Here is a 20524-nt window from a genome sequence, read left to right as displayed (position 1 = left end):
ACACACACATACACACTGTCCAACATAAACATATCAATACAAGTAACCAAATATATAGAAAGAATAAAACCTTGGGATCAGGAAATGTCAATTTATAAATAAAATCAAGTGATTAAGAGCAAAACAGTTGCATTCTGGATCTAACAGCTGGTGTAAAAGATCACATGTTTCAAATATTGTTCTGATTTTTGTCTGAGATTTCATCAATTTCCTTCCTTAGGGAACTGTTATAATATGTAGGCTGTTGGCAGCCTCCTGCCCCTTTTTGCTGTTGGATCAAAACATTAATGAAAATAAAGTAGAAAGAAAGAAGATGAGAAGAACAATACACATGCTGCAGTCACATTTCTAGGACATAATCTTGCTGTACAATAGGAGACCTTGCATGGACTCGGCTAACACATTTTACAGAACGTTTAATAATATATGGTTAACACCTGAAATAGAACTTAGAGAACATACAGGAGAGATGAAATAAAGTAAAAAACAAACAAACAAAAAAACTTTTGTTACCATCATGTATAAATGTACACTTACTTTTCCAAAGTTCAGTCTTTCTCCCCATAACCACATTCTAAAGAACGGAATGTTAACCACCACTTTTGGTCATTCAGCTTCCTATGTTACAGCAATTATAAAGATCAAAGTAATTGTCTATAATAATTTTATATTTTGTTTTCCAATCTCCTGCATTTTTTCCATGCTATGAGAAAAATTACTGTGGCAGTATCATGCAGAATGGGCTGTTGATAAACATTTGTTTATCTTGGAGACAGTGATAAGAACTCAGTATTCAGAAAGGTATTAAATTAATACTACACCTGTCTTTCCAAAGATCTTTGTCTTTTTCAAACCACTCCCCAGAATTTTTCTCCCACTGCTGGCTAAATTTGCCCAAGCATGCCAATCATGGTCTGAAAATGAACTCCTGCCAAGACAGCAGAGTAGAGATGTAAAATGGCATGAGTTTGAGAACATAAAAAACCAAGTACAGTCAAAACAGTACATTTAGAGAGTTGGAAGTCACTCCACTGAAAAAAAGGCTTAATGTCTTGGGATATATTCCAAACGATGGATTTTTCTGTTCCTTACTGAAGCATATTTTGAAATGTCCATATAGTCAATTCTTTTTATCTGAGCTAGTAATATGAAGTCATTACTCAGAGAAGCAAAAAGTAGTTTTTAGTTCTATTTAGGTATTTTGGTAGCATATTCACAATTGTATTTTGCAAATATAACGAATAAAGTATGTATTTCCTTAGCAGATGAAAGCACTATGAAAACACTACAAAATTATCAAGTTATGCAGTGGAAGGATGAAGTCAGAAACTGTATGTAACATACTAATACAACCAACAGTCCCAATTTACCTAGGACCGAAAGGGTTCCCAAATTGCCAACTCTCATTTTTAAAACCAGTACTGTACAGGGTTAAGTTGGTTACCCTATATATAGTACCTGCCCAAGTAACTTGTTGACAGACTGGCTGGTTGACTAGGTGGTAGGAAAAAAATGAATTTAAAGACAAAAAATTAGCTATGGAAAATTTATAACCTAAAAAGTAGGCATCTTGAAAAAGGAGAGCTAACTAGACTACAAACACTTATATATTTCAGAGCTTTTAATGTCAATGATACATATCTCACTATATAAAAAATCACAGTACTAGTTATTTTTAAAAGTATTTTTTGGACAATACATGATATGGAACACCAAGCTGTTGTTGTTGTTCTTGTTTTTAACACTGAGGGCAAACAATTTTAAAAATGCCCAACTGCAAAAGTGGTCAAAACTAAACTTACACTCTTCCAGGTATACTACTTTTCACATTTAAACTCTGTCTTTTATGTAACTCATCTAGCTGTTTCAACAGAACTAATTCTTGAGCTTAAATTCTTTCACATTTATGAAAGGATGAAAACTATTTCAAAGAAACAAAAGCAGATGGATTGTAAAGAACTATTAAAGATTAATAAAACTTCTTAAAGAAATTAAAAATAAAGATCACATTAAAAAACCATATTGTTATAAGATTTAAAGTGTTAACAATATTACCAATCCTTAACAGTCTGTACTAATGGAGGGCGATATTAATGAAATGTACAAATAACTTTAAAACTTTATTTGACTCATCAGATTTCAATCATAACCTTTTTCCAAAAAGTAGCCAAAGTGATAGATTTTCACCTTCTCTGGCTTATTTAGTCTGCCCTCTGGTGGAAGTGCTAATGAACAGTAAAATGGCCTAAAGAGAGGCAGCAGGAGAGAAACAACAGGACAGACACAGGAAACACCAAGTGGTTAATCCAGGGGTGACTGTAATAATTAGAAGTGGCATTTTTACTCTTCTCTGAAAAGTAAATCCAACAACTTTTGACCATAAGCCAAGCCTGAACTTTAGTTCTTTTTCATCATTTGGCTGATAGCTTGTTGGCTCAATTATTAAGTGAATTTCTTTCAATCACTATGCTATTTAACTTTTAATCACTTCTTTCAGATATTTTGATTATAGCTAAATTTTTTTTTGAGGGAGAGGGGTGGTGGGTATGAGAGATGATACAAAGAAGCTTGCTTTAATTCTAGATTAGCTTTCTCTGTTATTCCATGTCCTGGAGTCTCTTAAAAACAATTGAAATCAGATAACAGAATAGCAAAGTGAATTAAGAAACACAATTACAAGGGTATACAAGTTCTAAGTTCTGGCTCTGCCAATAATATGGTTCACCAATGGGACCATAGGCAGGCTAATTTAAATTTCCTGGATTGCAGTTTCCCTATCTGTAAAGTACATGGGTTAATTTAATTTATGTTATCTTCCAGTTTTAAAGAGCTTAACATATGAAAAACAGCTGAGATATCTGACCCTCTATCAGTGGAAATAAGGCATATACTTTCTGTAACATCCTATATGAAATGTGAATGCAGAACCCTGAAGTTGAAGGTTAGTGAATCTCTTCAACCCTTGTACCTCTTCTCATTCCCCAATTCATGGGATCTTCATGGACAGTGAAAATTTCCAAGTTGAAAACACTTTAGATAAGATTTTGCAAACAGACTGTGAATCAGAACTGATTAGAAAAACATTCTTTTCCTTCTAATAAATTGCATGCTGTGGTCATGTGAGATCAAGGTATAACATATTTCCTTGTTTCAGTTCTTTATATAATGCTTATTTCCTAATCTAAAATCCATTCAATTGTCTGTTTCAGGAACACTGCTTTTAAAGGAATAATTTTTATATGCTATTAGTTTTTGAAAAGGAAATGTATGGTGTTAATACTTTACTTAGAAATATTCCCAAATTAGTCTTCGGGAGATTAACAATGGTATTTTATTAGAGTTTTCTTGAATGTACCTTTTAGGCAAGGCTCTTGATATCCAGCATCCACTACACTAGAGCACCATTTACTATTTGCACAATCTGATGATGGTTTGTTTGGAAGGCAGATTTTCAAGTGCTAGTACTAGGTGGCCACCATACACAGAGTGGTTCAAATGAATGACTGACTAGCTATGGTTGTGGTTTCTGTGGGTTAAAACACAGGGGCTTTACTTACCTACCTCCTAGGAAATGGAAAAACAATCAGTATGTGAAAGGTGCTTTGAGAAGCTTTGAGACTTATATAAAAGAAGCCAGGCAAGAAACACATCACTTGCTGGTATGTTCTCCTGTAGACTAGGTTACAGAAAAACTGAAACCGAGGCCATTGATGTGAAAAAGAAAATATTAAAGAGACTTTTTAAGAGGATCAACAGCACCTGAGCTCAATGAGATTCATGACCGGTCTGTTTACCTGCTGCCTCCTCCTGTGGCATTGTGGGAGTTCTTCGGGGTCCCTGTGGCCCACTGTTCTTGTCACTGTTGTTTTCCTCCAGGTTGCCTGCTGGCTCCTGGGTTTTCATCAGTTGACTCAAGAGAACTGCCAACATATTCTGCATGTCAGCTTGTGTGCTTGAAGCTTCAGGGGTTTTCTGTTCTGCTGAAGGCTGGACCACCGGAGCAGGAGGTGCCTCCTTCAAAGACTCCTCTGGGGCCATGGGGTCTGAGTCCTGCTGCTGGGAAGTGGCTTCTGTTAGGGCACTGAGAGATTGGTTCAGGGCCTCCAGCTGCTGTTGCATCTCGGGGTTGGAGTGGATATTAAGCAGCTGCACCATCTGAGGGATGCTTAGGTCAGTTTGGCTCTGTAGCAGGTTCAACAACACTGCCAACTCACTTTGATTCAATTGCTGTGTGATATCACCCAGGCCTGTGGAGAGAGTGAAGGCAATATAAGAGGATAAGGCAGGGCAAAGACTTTTGCTTCCTTCAACTGACAATCACAACTTATAATATCCAGTGAATGACGTTTCATTTTGAATGTCTCATTTTTCATGCCTCAAATCATCATGACACAATTTGTTATTCTTTATGTTATTGCTTAAAAATACATGACTACCTCAAACATCTCTGTATTCTAATTAGTTATTTCATTTTACATTTATTTTTCAAGGTCAGTGATTTTCTATCCTTACTGTACATCAGAATTACTAGGCTTTAGTCCTCATCCCTAGAGATCTGAAAATTGTTCAGGGGTGTTTATTTTTAAAGCTTCCTGGATGATTCTAATGTGTAGCCAGCATTGAAAACCACTGTTGTAGGTGGACAGGGAAGGGAAAGTGAGCCAAGGAAAAAATATCTGTAGTTCAGAAAAATTGTTGGTACCACAGGAGAACTACTTTGCTATCATAGTTCATTATTATACAGTTTTGGATATATTTAGATCAGATAATAGTCTACAGAACTAACTACATTTAGCAACTGTGATTTAACATGACTGGATTCTGAGATCTTATCAAATCTAGCATCTACAGGGCTCCAAATTATGTGTGTTAGAAATCCATGGGTGAACCAATCTTAAATTTGGCTTACCTAATTTACTGATTTATGCCACACATCTAATTGAGATATAGTATTTCTTATTTCAGGAATGGAAAATAATCTATTATAGGCTTTCTAGACCACATACACAAAACTTGTTTTATCTCCTTTCCCCTAAAATGAGAACACCAACCTCTTTCTAAATGCTTCAGTGGCTAAAAATTAAAACACACACACATCCTTGTACTCAACCTTCAAAACCTGCCAAAATGTGCTTTAAAAAGCACAGTTTCTATCCCAGCACTGACCTATTGCATCCCCAGCCCCAGGCTCCACCTTGCCAGGAGCAGGCTGAGCTGGTGCTGGGCTGCTATTCTTCACAGGCTCAGCACTTGTCCCTGAGGTAGTTTCTTTTCGAGAGGTTTTGGATGGAGGTGGCTCTTCTACCACACCACTTTGTCGCTGCCGTCGCCGTTTCTTACTCCATAATTCATGGCAATCCTGCCAGTGGGGGAGGCTGAAAAAAGACAAAGCAAAGGAGAAACGTATGGGAATGTGGTAGTGAGTGAACAAAGGAAAGAGATATTAAAATAGGAAGAAAAGAGCAGTGGGAAATGGAAAGGGTAAAGAAAACATAAAAATAAACAGAAGTTAGTAAATAGATAGTAGCAGTATAAAAGGAATCATGGTATATAATAATCTGAGGAAATGAGTCAAAAATCCCAAAAGAATTCTATAGTGAGAAATGAGGCTCTTCTTAATAACCTGAAACACCCCTGCTATTATATAAATGCCCACATCCAGTCAAATAGTTAAGTCTTATAACTATTCTTGGTTGCTATAACAAGAATAAAGAAGAACATTACTGGTCTTCAGTTGGGAATGAATAGCACATAGATCACTGGCTTATAAATGGCTACAAAAAGCCCAGGCAAAGTGGTGATTTAAATCTTGGAACAATATAAGCATATCATGATTAAACCCCCTCTGTGTAAACTCAATTTATGTGTTATTTGGTCTGTGAAGACCAGAAAACTGGTTCATTCTTCTTTCTGCCCACTAAATTTCCATGACTGGATATTTTCATTTGTGGCATTTATTAGAATATTTTAATATATTTAATATATTTCCAGGCTCTCCCATGATTATGCTAACAGTACCAGTAGGTCAAATCTTTGTACAATAAAGATTACCATAGCTAAAAAATATATTACAAGAGTTCCCAAATTTCAGTAAAAAGCTTTATGTATTTCAAGCCACATTCAATGTATTAAAATTCTAGTGCAGTAAATTTCTTTGCAAAAATCGGATTTTAAGATAGTCCTTCTGTAAGAAAAAAATGCCCCAAAACTCTAATATGAAAGCTATAATGCTGTCAGTGATAAATTCAAGGATAAAAGACTTTTTATTCGCCAGAATGTGAGATGTGAGTATAGTGTAGTACCTCTGAGGATCAGAATACAAGAAATTCATAAAACTCTGTTGAAAGGGATACACATTCAAAGACCGCATTTTCTACATCAAAATTCAGGACATGTGACCTGACATTAATACAAACTATTTAAAATCAGGACTGTCCTTGCAAGTGTGGAATATACATGGTCACCACAGACATAGGGGATTCAAGCAAAAGGAATAGTTAAGAGTAAAAACTAGAAGAAATATCTTCAAAGAGGTTCTATAGGGCAATATGCTTGGGATCCAGGAACAAAAGAAGGTAGTTTGAACTGAATTAAAATATAGTATCTAGATCTATTCCTTGTTTAAAAAAAAAAAAAAGACAATAAAATCACTTATCAACCATAATCCTATTTGTATATACCTCTCCATTTGGGACATGGCCATTTGCAGTTCCTCTTAAAGATCTATTATTTTGAGCTTCTAATCTCCTAGGCTTGGGGAAGGGGGAAGGCTTAGGATCACTACATGAACACCAGCACTTACTCTGGAGGATCCATTTTGCTGAGGTCGACATCTTTAAGGAAGTCACTCTGCAGGGTCTGTTCAGCTGTGCAACGCTTGCTAGGATCTAGTGTCAGCATGTGGTCCAGTAAATCAAGTGCTGCTGAAGGAATGCTGTGGAAAGGAAGGGAGAAAGAACAGGTTCACAATGATCCCATAGTTCTTAAACCTGTAACCTTGTGTCAAAGGTCTCTGAATTTCCGGTTCCACATAAAACTGTGGAAAGGGAATTGGAAGCTGGCTAAACAAGGAAGCAGGTTTTCTTCCACAGAGAATTTAAGAAGTGCTGTAACAGAGGTAGAAAATATGAAGCCAGCAATGACATTCTTTTTGTCTTGGAAAGACCAAAAAGACAATGAAAAAATATATACATTGTTCAAAATAAAATGGTTTTCTATCATTTAAAGCCTTCAAAAAAGAAAATTACAAAAAGGCTAAGACAGAACTTTGTTCAAAAATAAAATATTTTCCTATGGTATGTTGTCATAATAAATTGAGACAACACTAACTCCCTAGGCCAAGCCCAAACCAAACACCAGTCAGACACAGAAATTAGGTGTACGTTTTTGCCAAACTCACAAAGAGAATTCTTCTCGTAGACGCCTTCTATATTGCTTCTTCGGTTTCATGGTATTGAAGTAGGGCAGTTTGATAACATCAGGCCACACAGCTGGACAAGGGCTACCACAGAGTCGACTGAAAACAAAGCAGAAAGCAGAAATAAGAAAGTGAGTTGAGTCAGCATCATGAATTATGGAGATTCTAGAAGCAGAAACGATTATATCCTGAAAGCTTATTAAAGTAGACGGCATGCAGAAAGAAAAACCTGACCTCACTGCTTTAAGGACAGAAGGATTAGGACAGAAACAACTGGTTACAAGATAATGAAGAGGAAATACTGGCACAATAGTTTAAAATGATCCACATATTTGGTTTTATAAAACATGTTTTTAATTCTCCACAGAGGTTTTCATTACCAATTTTGTTCAGTTCAGTTAGTGTTAATTACGAAGGGCTGAGCTGGCCCTATAATTCCCCTATAGATAAAACTGGCAAAAGAGAGACTAAGGCTGAAAATTTCCATGGAAAATTGAATTTACTGCATAACAAATAAAGAGTTCTATACTGCTTTTTAAAAAGCCTACATTAGCTGGCTGTTTCCTTTATTCTTACCGAATAAAACAACCCAAATTCCACCCCAACCCCAGGTCTTCCTGAAACCCTCTATTATAGGTTCTATTTGATAATTATCTGTTTACATGTTCTATCACTTACTAAACTTTGAGCTCTTTGAAGGCAGGGACCTATTTTGTTTATCTCTGAATCCTGAAGTTTAACAGAGAAAGGAATTTGTTACAAAACAGGCTCAATAAATGTGTGCTGAATAAATGTGATCTTACCCTAACCTAAGAATGAAATAACTATCCTGAAAATGGCATGCTTTTATAGGAAGAATAAAAATCATGCAAAGTAAGACTCCAAAAGTAGGCGGAATACAACTTTTTTTCATATACAGCACAATGCAAAATACATGGTAAACCTGAGTGAGTAAAGAGAAACTTACTTGGACATAAGGAGCACAAAATCATTTAGTAGAATGGCTGAAAAGTGTTAGAAATTAGAGGATGTGATTACCTATCACACCTGGGCACTCAAGAGCACATGCACAGCTGTACCTGATCAGTTCTAGCTGAGCCAGTTCCAGATTGGCTTGAAATATAGGCTTCTTTGTGAACAGTTCCCCAAGGATGCATCTAGAAAGAGTAAAATTGAGAGGTCAGAAGAGAAATCCCTGAAGCCTATTTAAAGTGTGTCTCAATAAACTTTTATAGTACATATATAAACTTTTATAGTATGTATACCGTGTTGTAAATTAGCCCACAACTGCAGTGTCTGAGTTTCATAAAAGAAAATATATTTCTTGCAGTGAAAATGGACAGTATAAAGAATTTAAATTTGCCAGATCAAATCCTTGCCCACTATAAAGGACAGTCTATATATAAGCTGAGAAAAGGAGTCAGGAGTCCTTTTCTATATATTCTACTGTAAATTGAGAAAATAACTAAAGACTAAAAAACCCACACTTCATTTTACAAGGATGCTCAGCAGTTCCTGTAAAGAGAATATGAGCTTTGTTCATTTACCTGCCTGAACCTATTAAGCCTGCAGACTTCAGAAATGTAAATGTCATGATAGACAAAGAAAAATTAAAGAACTATTCCAGATTAAAGAATGGAAACTAAATGTAATAAATGATACTGGATTGGATCCTCTATCAGGTGATGTACTGTTTCAAGGACATTATTTAGGGTAGTGACAAAATGAGAATATGAAATATAAATTACTCTTATTAAATAGTGTAACAATGTTAAACTCCCTGAATTTGATCATTATACTGTGATTATTTAAGAGATTATCTTCGTTTTTAGAAAAAATGTACATTGCCCTGGCTGGTGTGGCTCAGTGGATTAAGCCCCGGCCTACAAACCAAAGGGTTGCCAGTTCAATTCCCACTCAGGAAACATGCCTGAATTGCAGGCCAGGACCCCATTTAGGGGTGGTGAGAGGCAACCACACATGGATGTTTTTCTCCCTCTCTTTTTCCCTCCCTCCCCCCCTTTCTCTAAAAATAAATAAAATCTTTTAAAAAAAGAAAAGTACACATTAAATATTAAGAGGGAAAGGAGCATGATATATACAACTATTTTCAAATAGTTCTGTGAAAAAATATGTGGTATGTTTATAAACACACATTTTATTCTATTTATATATTGTATGTGGTATAACACACACACACACACACAAATATAAAAGCAAATGTGGCAAAATGTTAAAAATTAGTGAAGCCCTTGCTGGTATGGCTCAGTTTGTTAGAGCATTGTCCTATAAACGCCTAAAGCCGCTGATTCAATTTCCAGTCAGGGTAAATACCTAGGTTGTGGATTCAGTCCCTGCTGGGGCGCATACAAGCAGCAACTGATCTATGTTCCTCTCTCACATTGATGTTTCTATTTCTCTTGCTTGCTCTCTTCTCCCTCCCTCCCTCCCTCTCTAAAATCAATAAACATATTCTAGGGTGAGAACATAAAATTTTTAAAAATAGATACAATGGATGCAAGAGGGAAAAAGAGCATACATTCACTGTACAATTCCATTTCTATAAAATTCTAGAAATGAAAATCAATCAATAGTGATAGAAAGGAGAACAGTGATTGCCTGGGAATGGGATGGTGCAGACAGGAGAGATTACAAAGAAGCACATGGAAACTTTCGTAGGTGATGATTTCACTGGTATATACAATATGTGTACATTAAATATATACAGTTTATTATATACCTCAATTAAAAGGTTAAAAAACTCTGGTGAATCTGAAAAAGGCTACACTAAATTTCTTTGTAATGTTCTTGTAACTCTTCTATACCTTTACAATTACTTCAAAATTAACTTAAAAACAAAATGAAAAATTTATATGAATACTTTATACTTTTCTGTACGTGTAAAATATTTCATTGTAGAAGTGGGAAAAGAAAAAAATGGACAAAGAATCTCTTCCTTGGTTTGTACTTTAATATGTCATTATTCCAAAATATTCACAAAACCAATGTTTATAGTTTTACTTTGAAATTATGTATCTTAACTAAATTTGAGAAAGTGAAACAAACCTAGCACTTATTTACACCTTTTTATTAAATGACAAATTCTTACTTATATTCTCTCAAACCTTATCCAGAGATTTTTAAAAAGTAAAATAAAATTTAATTCTGTTTCCAACGTTAACTGTCACGTAAAATTCTAAATACAGTAGCTGAAAGGAAAACAAACAAACCCAGCTGGGTTTTCAGACGCTAGGTACAATGAAATGTGTTGTACTAGTCTTTCTAGTTTCTCCCCAGAATTTCAAGTTGAACTGCTCCAGCAATTCTCTGAAAAGAACATCCTACAAGAATATCTTCAGAGAGACTACCATGGATCACTAAAGTAGTAAGCTTACATTAAATCTCAATTCAGTGAGTCACTGGGCTTTAAAGAAAGTCTAATTTTCTATAATTTTAATCTCCAATTGTGGTTTGTTTGTTTTTTTATTTCAATTTCCAGTCCTTTAATGCAGTCAAGACGTTGCTACCACACTAAGGTGTTAGGTTGCAGAGACTGAAATAATAGTACCAATAGAGGTATGAACTTTCCCTGTGCTTCTTAATGGAGCGTTAACTTTAGAGTCTAATTGTGACAATTTAAACGCTAATACTATTAAAGCAAATAGTCCAGAACACAAACACACCCAGCTTGAGTCAGTAAAATTTAACTAAAGCTTCATTTGAGTTGGATAGGCTACCACAGAAATTATGCTTTCTCCCTCGCCCTTTTGAATTTTGAAATAAAAACCCTGCAGTGCTCCTTTTAAGGAATGATATTAATAGAGGCAAAGAATGGGGGAAAGTGATATGCTCCACTGGCAAGTATGTATGTCAGAAGCCTAAAACAGAAGTCAAGGACCATGTATGCATGCATAAGTCATACAATGTAAGAAACGATTAACAGACATTCCCCTTACAAACAAATGGTAAATATTTTCAACAAAAAGGAACTAAGACTCCTTAGAGAAATGGCTGATGCCAGGTGTGGGGCAGGAAATAAAGATGAGCCTTGGACCAGAAAAAAAGGAAGGCAATAAAAGACTACTATGGATGTATCAAAAGGACTTAAGAATTAACCCTCATAAACTCCCACTAGCCAAAGATGGGACAGTCTGAACAGGAGTAAGGATGATAACTATAACAGATTAAAACACATCATCATATATGTTGAATTCTATGAGTTCATTATGAAACTAAAAAAGAAGACCCCTCTCTGGTCATCTTTAGAGAATGCTAGGAAACCACCTCTTTATCTTGAAAATTGGTAAATAAAAGAATTAAACCTTTATCCCTACCTTTTCCATATCATTTGTACCTAGGTTTAGCCAAACAGGTACCAGGAAGGAATAATATAATTAGAATATCACCATCACAAAACAACCACAAATAAATTAATGGATATGTGGATCATTAATAGCTGATAACATTTCTTTCTTTTTAAAAAATTTTTATTTACTGACTTGGGTGGGGGGGGCATCGATTTGTTGTTCCACTTATTTATGCATTCATTGGTTGATTCTTGTTATGTGCCCTGACCAGGGATTGAACCCTGTAACCTTGGGGTATTGGGATGCTGTTCTAACTAACTGAGCAAACCCAGCCAGGGCTTGCTAATGCTCACTGATAACATTTCAAAAAGAGACAATTATATATTATATACAGTGAACATTTTATCATTGTTTAGAATTGCCTGTATAAAACGATAATAAAAAGCAGACTAACATGTTGTGGATTGTTTTATTGTTTTTAAATTCTTTACAAATAATGTACCCAGTTATTGCCTGTACTCTGGGCAGAGGTCCCCTCTGTCTCCCGCCCTAACTCCAATGTACCGAAGATTATATAATTTGTCAGAAGTACTTAAAACTGTCTGTAAAGCAGTTTCGGGGTCAGTGGGTGATTGAGAATCAAACTTGAATTCACCTACGGTTTACAGAAAATGAAAGGAACAGAGAACCAGGCTAAAACATACCATCATGAGGATGCAATCAGCAAAACCCAGACTGTGGGAAACTCTAAAGAACAAATGATCCAGTTTCTTCTAAGGAAAATGTAACGGGGGCAAGGGGACCCAAGATATACAGAGGGAGAATCTATAATTAAGACTTCAGATAATCAATTGCAATCTATGGGTCTTATTTGAATGTATTTGGATCACAATTCAAACTAAGTTAAAAGAAATATGACAATTGGTGAAATGTTTAAAAAGTATTTCTGATACTAAGAAATATTCAACAGATGTCTCTGAAATCTGACTAAAAGTTAATCCCCATCCTTTTGAACTTAAAGAAAACCTGCCAAAAAATCAATGTAGAGAGAGAACAGGATACAAGCTCAATATGTGAGTCACAAACAAAAGAAAAAGTGAAGGGTGCCTTACCCACAGCTCCAAACATCTATGGCTGGTGTGTAACGCTCCTCTCCCAGCAGAAGTTCTGGAGGTCGGTACCAGAGAGTAATGACTTTGTTTGTATAAGGGCGACTAGAATGTAAAAACAATCAGGACATAAATTTACAATGACTTCTGATACAATATATTTGTACAATTAAGTGCAAATAGAAAATAGCTGCCAATTGAACACGGGACTTTCAAAACAGCTCCATAGCGACCTAATAGTTCAAAAGTAAACTGGACAAAAGTAGGATGGGAAGAATTAACGTCCATTCCAATTTGGGTTAATTCATTTCAATCGAAGGCTGATCCAAGAATTTAGATAGAATTTACTGTCTTTAATTTAGGTAGTAACACATTTAGAAAATTAGGGCACGAAGACAGTTATTGCACCTTGCAGGATACTAGGATAGCCAAGAATAAAAAGTATTCTTTCCTATTTCCCACATGTAATTTTGATAAATGTCTCACCTCTCTTCAGAGTTATAGAGCCGAGCAAGTCCAAAATCTGCTAGTTTGATCTGCCCACTATAAAATAAAAACAATTATTTTCATAAGCAACAGCAGCAACTTCCAAATAATACCTAAAAAGTTTTGCAAGCATTAATTTAGGAGTTAAAAGCATAACAAAAAATTAATTTTAACCTCTGTTCTTAGTTCTACTTTTAATAATCACTCTCGACTTCCGGCCAAGATGGAGGCTTAGACGGACACGCTAGGTCTCCCTTTACAACTAGAAAGGAATACAACTACTTCAAAACAAAGGATAACTAGAAATTCCAGAAAATAAAACTACACGGAAGCCCAACACATGAAGTTATAAACCAGCGGTGCCATTTGGGCAGGTAAGAGTTAAAGAGGGCAGCGCTGTTTGCGGTCGCACCTGGGACAGCGGCGGGCTGCGAGGAATCCCGCCTGCAGTCAAGCCCCTGGCGGTGCGCGACCCCGGCGCTGGGGAAAGCAGCCACCGCATCGCCTTGAACAGTGAGGCCCAGGGGGGCGGGAGGACGGATCCCGGTCTCCTAGCTGAATAACTGTGTGAATCCATCTTGGACCCCCGCCCCCAAAGAAAGCACCACAGGGCTGCGAAATAGGTCGCGGACAGGCGCCGGTCGCTGAATTGTGACGCGTACACAGGCACTGCCCCCTACAGCCGGCCCAAGAAAACAAAACGCATCTGTCAAAATGAGGCAGACAACTATAGAAATCCCGGTGGCACAGCTCACCAGGCAACAGATAGAGAACCTGACAGATGAACAGATAAGAAACCTGTCAGAGGCTCAGTTCTGGGCCATTGTTATCAGGTGGCTTACAGAATTCACAAAAGAGCAGGAAAAAGATAAGAAAGAAGCGAAAAACATTCATAACGAAAGGAACAAAACCACATACGAGACAGATGGTGAGGAAAAAAAAATCCAGAGTTCATTTCAACAAACTGGAATATGGAGAAGGAACAAGCAGTCAACCAATGCAGCGAGAGGAAATGGGAAGCAACAATGAGAGGATCAGAAACCTCTGGGACAGCTATAAAAGGCCCAACATAAGAATCATTGGTTTGCCAGAGAGTGAGGAAGATGAACTAGAACTTGAAAAATTGAGTGAAAATATAATAAAGGAGAACTTCCCAGACTTGGGGAAGGGAATAGACTTGCAGGTCCAGGAAGCAAGGAGAGTTCCCAAGAGACTGGACCCAGGGAGAACCACTCCAAGACACATTATAATCAAAATGTCAAAAATTAAAGATAAAGAGAGAATCTTAAAAGCAGCAAGAGAGAAGAAAAGAATTATGTACAAAGGGGTCCCAATTAGACTATCAGCTGACTTCTCAAGGGAGACCCTACAGGCAAGAAGGGACTGGCAAGAAATATTCAAAGTAATGAAAATCCAAAACCTACAACCACGAATACTCTATCCAGCGAAATTGTCATTCAGAATAGAAGGACAGAGAAAGTGTTTCCAGGACAAAATAAAACTGAAAGAGTTCATTAGATCCAAACCACTGTTATATGAGATGTTAAAGGGACTGGTTTAAAAAACAGAAGCTAGGGAGATGAAACAAAGGCAAACTAAACAGGCAACGAGAGTGGAAAAGGAACTGTGGGTACGGGAAGCATATTGGGGGGAGGTCAACAGGGAGGGGGAGTGGGGAGAGGGAGGGAGATGATATAGGAATTGGGGATCATGGTAGGAGGGAATGGAATAGACGGAGAGAGGTTGGGAGGAACTGTATGCACAACTAATGGACATAATCTAAAAGGGGGGGACAACTGGAGGGAGGGGGGCCACCGGGTGGAGGGGAGCAGAGGGAAGGGAAATTGGCACAAATGTAATATTTTAATCAATAAAACACATTAAATCTGAAAAAAAAAAAAAATAATCACTCTCCCAGGTTAAGTCTCTTTTGAATACTCCAGTGTACAAAACCTTAAGGTTGACCAAGCCTTGGGTTTTTTTGGTTTATTTTTAAACTACTCTAATTTTGGATTTGACTCAACTAAATATGTACTTCTTGGCAAACAACATTGGCTAGAACCTGCAATATTAAATATTTATTATTGAGGGGGAAAAATGTACTGTTCTAGATTAAGAGAGAGTTAAGAGACCTAAGAATCAAATCCAATTTATAATCCTTTACTGATTTTGGAATGAACAAACTAGATACACAAAAGACATTTTTGACGTAACTGAAAAAAATGTATGGACTGAATGTTGAAAGTTAATAGGTAATAGTTAATTCTGTCAGAGTATTTAGGGTCAAATGTAATGATGTCTGTAATTTACTTTAAAATAACTCAAGCAAAAACATAAAAAGCAAATAAACTATACTATTTATATTAGTAATCAATATAACAATATAACAATAATTAGTATAACATTGACAGAAGTGTCTCCACTTTTTCTTGTAATTTGACATTTTTCATTATAAGAAGTAAACAACACTGTGGCTACAATAGATTTTTTCAAATAGGGAACAAGCTTTGATCAGAGCAAACGAAGACCTTCTACCAACATACTGCCATCATCTCCTATACCATAACGATATACAACTATGACCTTAGAGGGGTTCTCAAACTTTAATATGAAATAAAAATTACCTGGAAAGCTTGTTAAAAAGTATCCTGGGCCCCATTCCCAGAGATGCTGATTCAGTAAGTCACAGCCCAAAATCTGAATTTCTAACAAGCCTACAGGTGATGCCAGCACTGCTATTCTGAACTACACTTTGAGAATCACTCCCTTAAAGGGATCATACCTACATTTCACTCTACTAAGTATTGTCTTTGATAGTGATGTCATATAACATTTTAATAACTGCAACACAAAGTGTTGGGAGACTATTAAAAAACCATTTATTAATTTTCAGATTAATCATATTTATCTAAATTCTTATGCGGACTATCTATTAAGATTTACAGCTTGTGTTGCCTCTTGGGGAATGAAAAGCCAGCTCACTCTTTTTTTAGGGACTGGGAATATTTCAGGTGTGCGATAGCTCAGATCAGTCAGAAAGATAAGATAGAAGAAAAAAGAGGCTATGCTATGAGGTGCTCCTCAAAGTATCAGCAATGGGACAGAATAGTAGAACACAGTACTATAGGCATACGGTATTTTATTGCTTTATTGCACTTTCATCAACATAGATGCAAGACCCTTCACCAGCCAAAAAAAATTAGGACTCACTGAAGGCTCAGATAATGGTTAGCATTTTCTAGCAACAAAGTACTTTTTAAAATGCTTATTGATTTTAGCAAGAAAAGAAGGAAGAGAGAGAAACAGAGAAATAGCAATGTGAGAGAAACATGTATCAGTTGCCTCCCATACACAACCACCAGGAATCAAACCTGCAACCCAGGTATGTGCCCTGAGCAGGAATTGAACCTACAAGCCATTGGTGTATGGGATAAGGCTTCAACCAAATAAGCCACATCAGCTAGGGCAAAAGTATTTTTTAAATTAGAGTATGTACATTGTTTTTAGACATAATATTACTGCACTCTCAATAGGCTAAAATATAGTGTAAAGATAACATTTATATGTACCAGGAAACCAAAAACTTCATATGACTCGCTTTATTGCAATATTTGCTTTATTGCGGTGGTCTGGTACCAAATTTGCAGTATCTCCAAGGTATGCCTGTAACAAAATTTTACATTAAAACAACTCTAATCATTCCTAGTAAAGATTATGGACACCTCACCTATTTGCTCCAAATATCATTATATTTTAAAGTCCAACTTATAAACAAATTCTGAGAAAAGCAAAAAGAAAGAAAATAGCTGACTTGAATACAAAAAGAGTTCCTCAAATTTCTTGGCATCCTTACTCTGAGAGCCTGAGATAACTGAAGACTCAAGGCATACAACAGACTGAAAGTTAAAATGGCAACAGACATAGTTATGGAAAAAGAGGCCAGAGCTAAACATCACCAGCACCTAGCACTATCTTAATCCAGCCTCTCCCCTCTCACTCTCATTAATGACCTTCATTGAAAACAGAAGTCATCAGGTGAGAGCTACTTAACATGCTATCTGACCTTTTAATCTTCATAGTCTCTTAAATCTTATAATCTGCCTACACCATCTGACATCTATGACCACTTACTTCTTACTTGCCTATTTTGCATTCATATTCTTTATTTTCTTCCTCCTCTGACCATTCCCTTGGGTTCTATCTTCTTACATCTTTTCTATGGTTGATAACTTCTGAATCTGCATATCCTGCTAGTTTGGAACCCCCCTGCGACCCATTAGCCCAGCTCTTCTCCCTTCTCTCATCAACTGCTTTCTCTTTCTTGTCCAGCTGAGGACTCATGATTCTCTCCAGGCCATCTCACCCAAAAGTCTCTGTGTAGCCAGAATTAAGTGGGATGAGCAGAAGCTGGATGGATTAGACTAGACCATGAGACTCTTACATCCCACTTACTTTTCTGAATTTTCTGAATGTGCAAAGCTGGGAACAGGGAGGGGCCTGACCCAACAACCAGAAAGGACAGCAAGCAGGACTTCAGTTATTCCTTGGCCTGAGAAATCCCCCATGGGGGAACAAAAGGAACAGAAGAAAGTATGATAATACTGTAGAACAGGAAAGCTGCAAGCTGAAGGCCACCATCAAGTTCTTGAAGCATTACTACTATGGATGTAGATTAACGAAGCCCAGCTTTAATGAGACTTGTGGGTCAGAGAAATAACAACAGAAAGAAATAATCTCTTAACACCATGTTTTGTCTTGTAAAGATATTTTAAGTACGAATATATACAAATTATGTATTTTTTAAGATTTAAAATAATGTACTAATTGTATAATTTAAACTCAAAGAATTAACTGAACCAACATCCTTCAGTGACTGTCACCTATCAAGTTTAAGCTCCTAGTGAGTTGTAACAAGATCTTTAAATTAGCTCCTCGTAACTGTCCAGCTTTACCCTTCTTGCCCTAGCAACATAGGGATTTTAGTTTTCTGGACATGTGTTACTTTCACATTCATGTGCTTTGTCCATGCAATTTCTTTTGCCTAGAAACAGCTCTCTGTTGTCAGTCTTTCTGATAAATCCCTATTCATTCCTCTAGACTGCAGGTGCTCCCAAATTAAAAAAAAATGGGGGTGGTGGTTTATAAATGTGTACTGAATTGAGCTCTATTCGTTTAGCTTCCCAACTAAACTCAGAGCTCTCCAGAGACCAACCATCCCATGTGGGACTTTGAGTGCTAAAACCAGGAGAGTCCTGGACAACCCTGGATGACTGGTCAACCCTCTCTACAAAGACAGAAAATATGTCCTAATCATTTAATATTCCTATCTAGATAATGTTTGTCTAATACAATTGAACAAAATGGGCAAATCAGACAAAGATGGTTGTAAACAGCCCGATTTCCTAAAGGACTAAACAATGGATTGATTTCAATAGTACCAAACTTGCTTTTTATTCCTCAATAGACATGGTTATCACCAAAGGCTACATCTGATATTACCAATGTAGTTTAGGTAAACAGCCAGAAAGGAAGAAAGTAGATGATAAAAACTTATGAAGAATTAGCACTGTTCCTCATCAAATTCATGTTTGTCTACACTGTTAAAACATGGAAGTAAGTGCTGGTCAGAAAAGTCGATTACCAATTATATACCTGTGTTTACTCTGAAATTTAATAACTGAGAATTTCAAAAGCAGCTAAAAAAGCAGGCATATATTTCTCCCCACTAGACAAGGGAGTTTCATTAAGAACTCAATGTATGTTTGAATGTGTCTAGGCCTACAACATTATTTACTAACTATGGCAAAAAACTCTGAGTATTCCTGTAGGATGTGAGTGATTCCCTAAAATGTTTGCAATTTACAATCCTACCTCTGGAGACTGCTGATCAGGATATCCTTATCATAACTTGTTCCTAAGGTACTAACATCAGATGTATGTAAATGCAAAAAACTATATAACCCCAATTAACTAATGAAACTAAGGGGCTCAGAAGAGAGAAAAAATGCTTAACCTCATTTAGTTTTACTGTTACCTGTTGTTCAGCAAAATGTTAGAACACTTAATATCCCGATGTAGGAAATTCTTTTTGTGACAGTAATCCAATCCTTCCATTAGCTGTTTCATGAATGACTTGATATGATCCTCAGAAAAGTGCACCAAACCAGATTCTAGCAGTCCCATTAAGTCATGGTCCATATACTCAAATACAAGGTAAAAGGCACCTACATAAAAGAAAAAATTAAAAACAATAGTAAAAGGAATACAAAATGACATACTTTAAATTTTAATATAATTGGGAGTTGACCATAAGGCTCTCTGGAACAACTGGGTTATTTTATAGATGAGGAAACTAAAATGCGAGTAGTTGAATTACTTGCCCTTTCTAACAGTAAGTAACAGGACTACTAATTGAATTAATCTTCTGACATCTCCTACAGGGCTCTTTAGACTACTATGTCTTGAGGGGACAACTGCTTCGGTCATGTTGTATTATTATCTTGTATGATCTAAGTCAATTGGCTAACTATAGACCTTAGGCCAAATCCAGTCTATTTGTTGTAAATAAAGTTTTCTTTCTAACACACAACCATGCCCATTTGTTACATATTGTCTACAACTACTTTTGTAGAAGTCTTTACACCTTAGGTAATGGGACTTACATAATATGCCAGAGCAGCATGGTCTATTTCGTATAAATTATTAGTAAAATTCATAATATTTAAGAATTGAAAGAAAGGTAAATCATCTAATTAAACTCCCTAAATTTAGAAGTAAATTTTTTTAAAAAGTACACTAAGAGAACTGTAAAACATTTGAAACCTACGCTATCATGCCCCTTTCAAAAGGGTACAGGACAGAGAAAAATGTCATAATGTAAATACTAGACCTAGTTAGAAAATGATATATCCAGTCTAAAACTCTGTTTTCTAAAGGCAAGTATTTTCAATCTAGGGGGGTAAACTTCAAGGACTCTTTGAACTCTCCAAAATATGCAACATTAAAAAAATATATGCAACATCTTAAAGGAATTTTTTAAATTGGTCCATGAACAAGGTTTATGACCCCCAAAAAGTTAAGAACCACGTTATTAAAGGAATATCTTACAGAGATTTGACTACAACTTCATACAAATAAGAAAAAGACAAAAATTGCAAAATATAAGTAGACAAAGGATATAAAATGACAACTCAAAAATGAGAAAA

The 20524-nt window shown here is 36.3% G+C and overlaps 1 protein-coding gene across 9 annotated transcripts in view; it reads right to left on the bottom strand.

Annotated features, from left to right (window-relative positions):
- Positions 1-20524, bottom strand: part of CDK12 (cyclin dependent kinase 12) — a 59788-nt gene that overhangs the window by 20306 nt on the left and 18958 nt on the right. For 8 of the 9 annotated variants that reach the window (XM_090292963.1, XM_090292962.1, XM_090292964.1 and 5 more), the window contains exons 6-13: positions 19354-19543; positions 13320-13376; positions 12837-12938; positions 8497-8574; positions 7400-7516; positions 6803-6934; positions 5167-5375; positions 3795-4247 (exon numbers count right to left, since the gene is read on the bottom strand). In XM_090292963.1, the coding sequence (XP_090149089.1) occupies positions 3795-4247; positions 5167-5375; positions 6803-6934; positions 7400-7516; positions 8497-8574; positions 12837-12938; positions 13320-13376; positions 19354-19543 (1338 nt within the window). Of the gene's footprint in view, positions 1-77; positions 929-3794; positions 4248-5166; positions 5376-6802; positions 6935-7399; positions 7517-8496; positions 8575-12836; positions 12939-13319; positions 13377-19353; positions 19544-20524 lie in introns of those variants that run through there. The other variant, XM_090257186.1, reaches the window with a different exon arrangement.

This window comes from Furipterus horrens, unplaced genomic scaffold, assembly GCF_987537825.1.
Source record: "Furipterus horrens unplaced genomic scaffold, mFurHor1.1.pri manual_scaffold_11, whole genome shotgun sequence".
NCBI classification, from domain to species: Eukaryota; Metazoa; Chordata; class Mammalia; order Chiroptera; family Furipteridae; genus Furipterus; species Furipterus horrens.
Note: the sequence above shows the minus strand (reverse complement) of the source record. Positions and strands in the feature narration are given on the sequence as shown.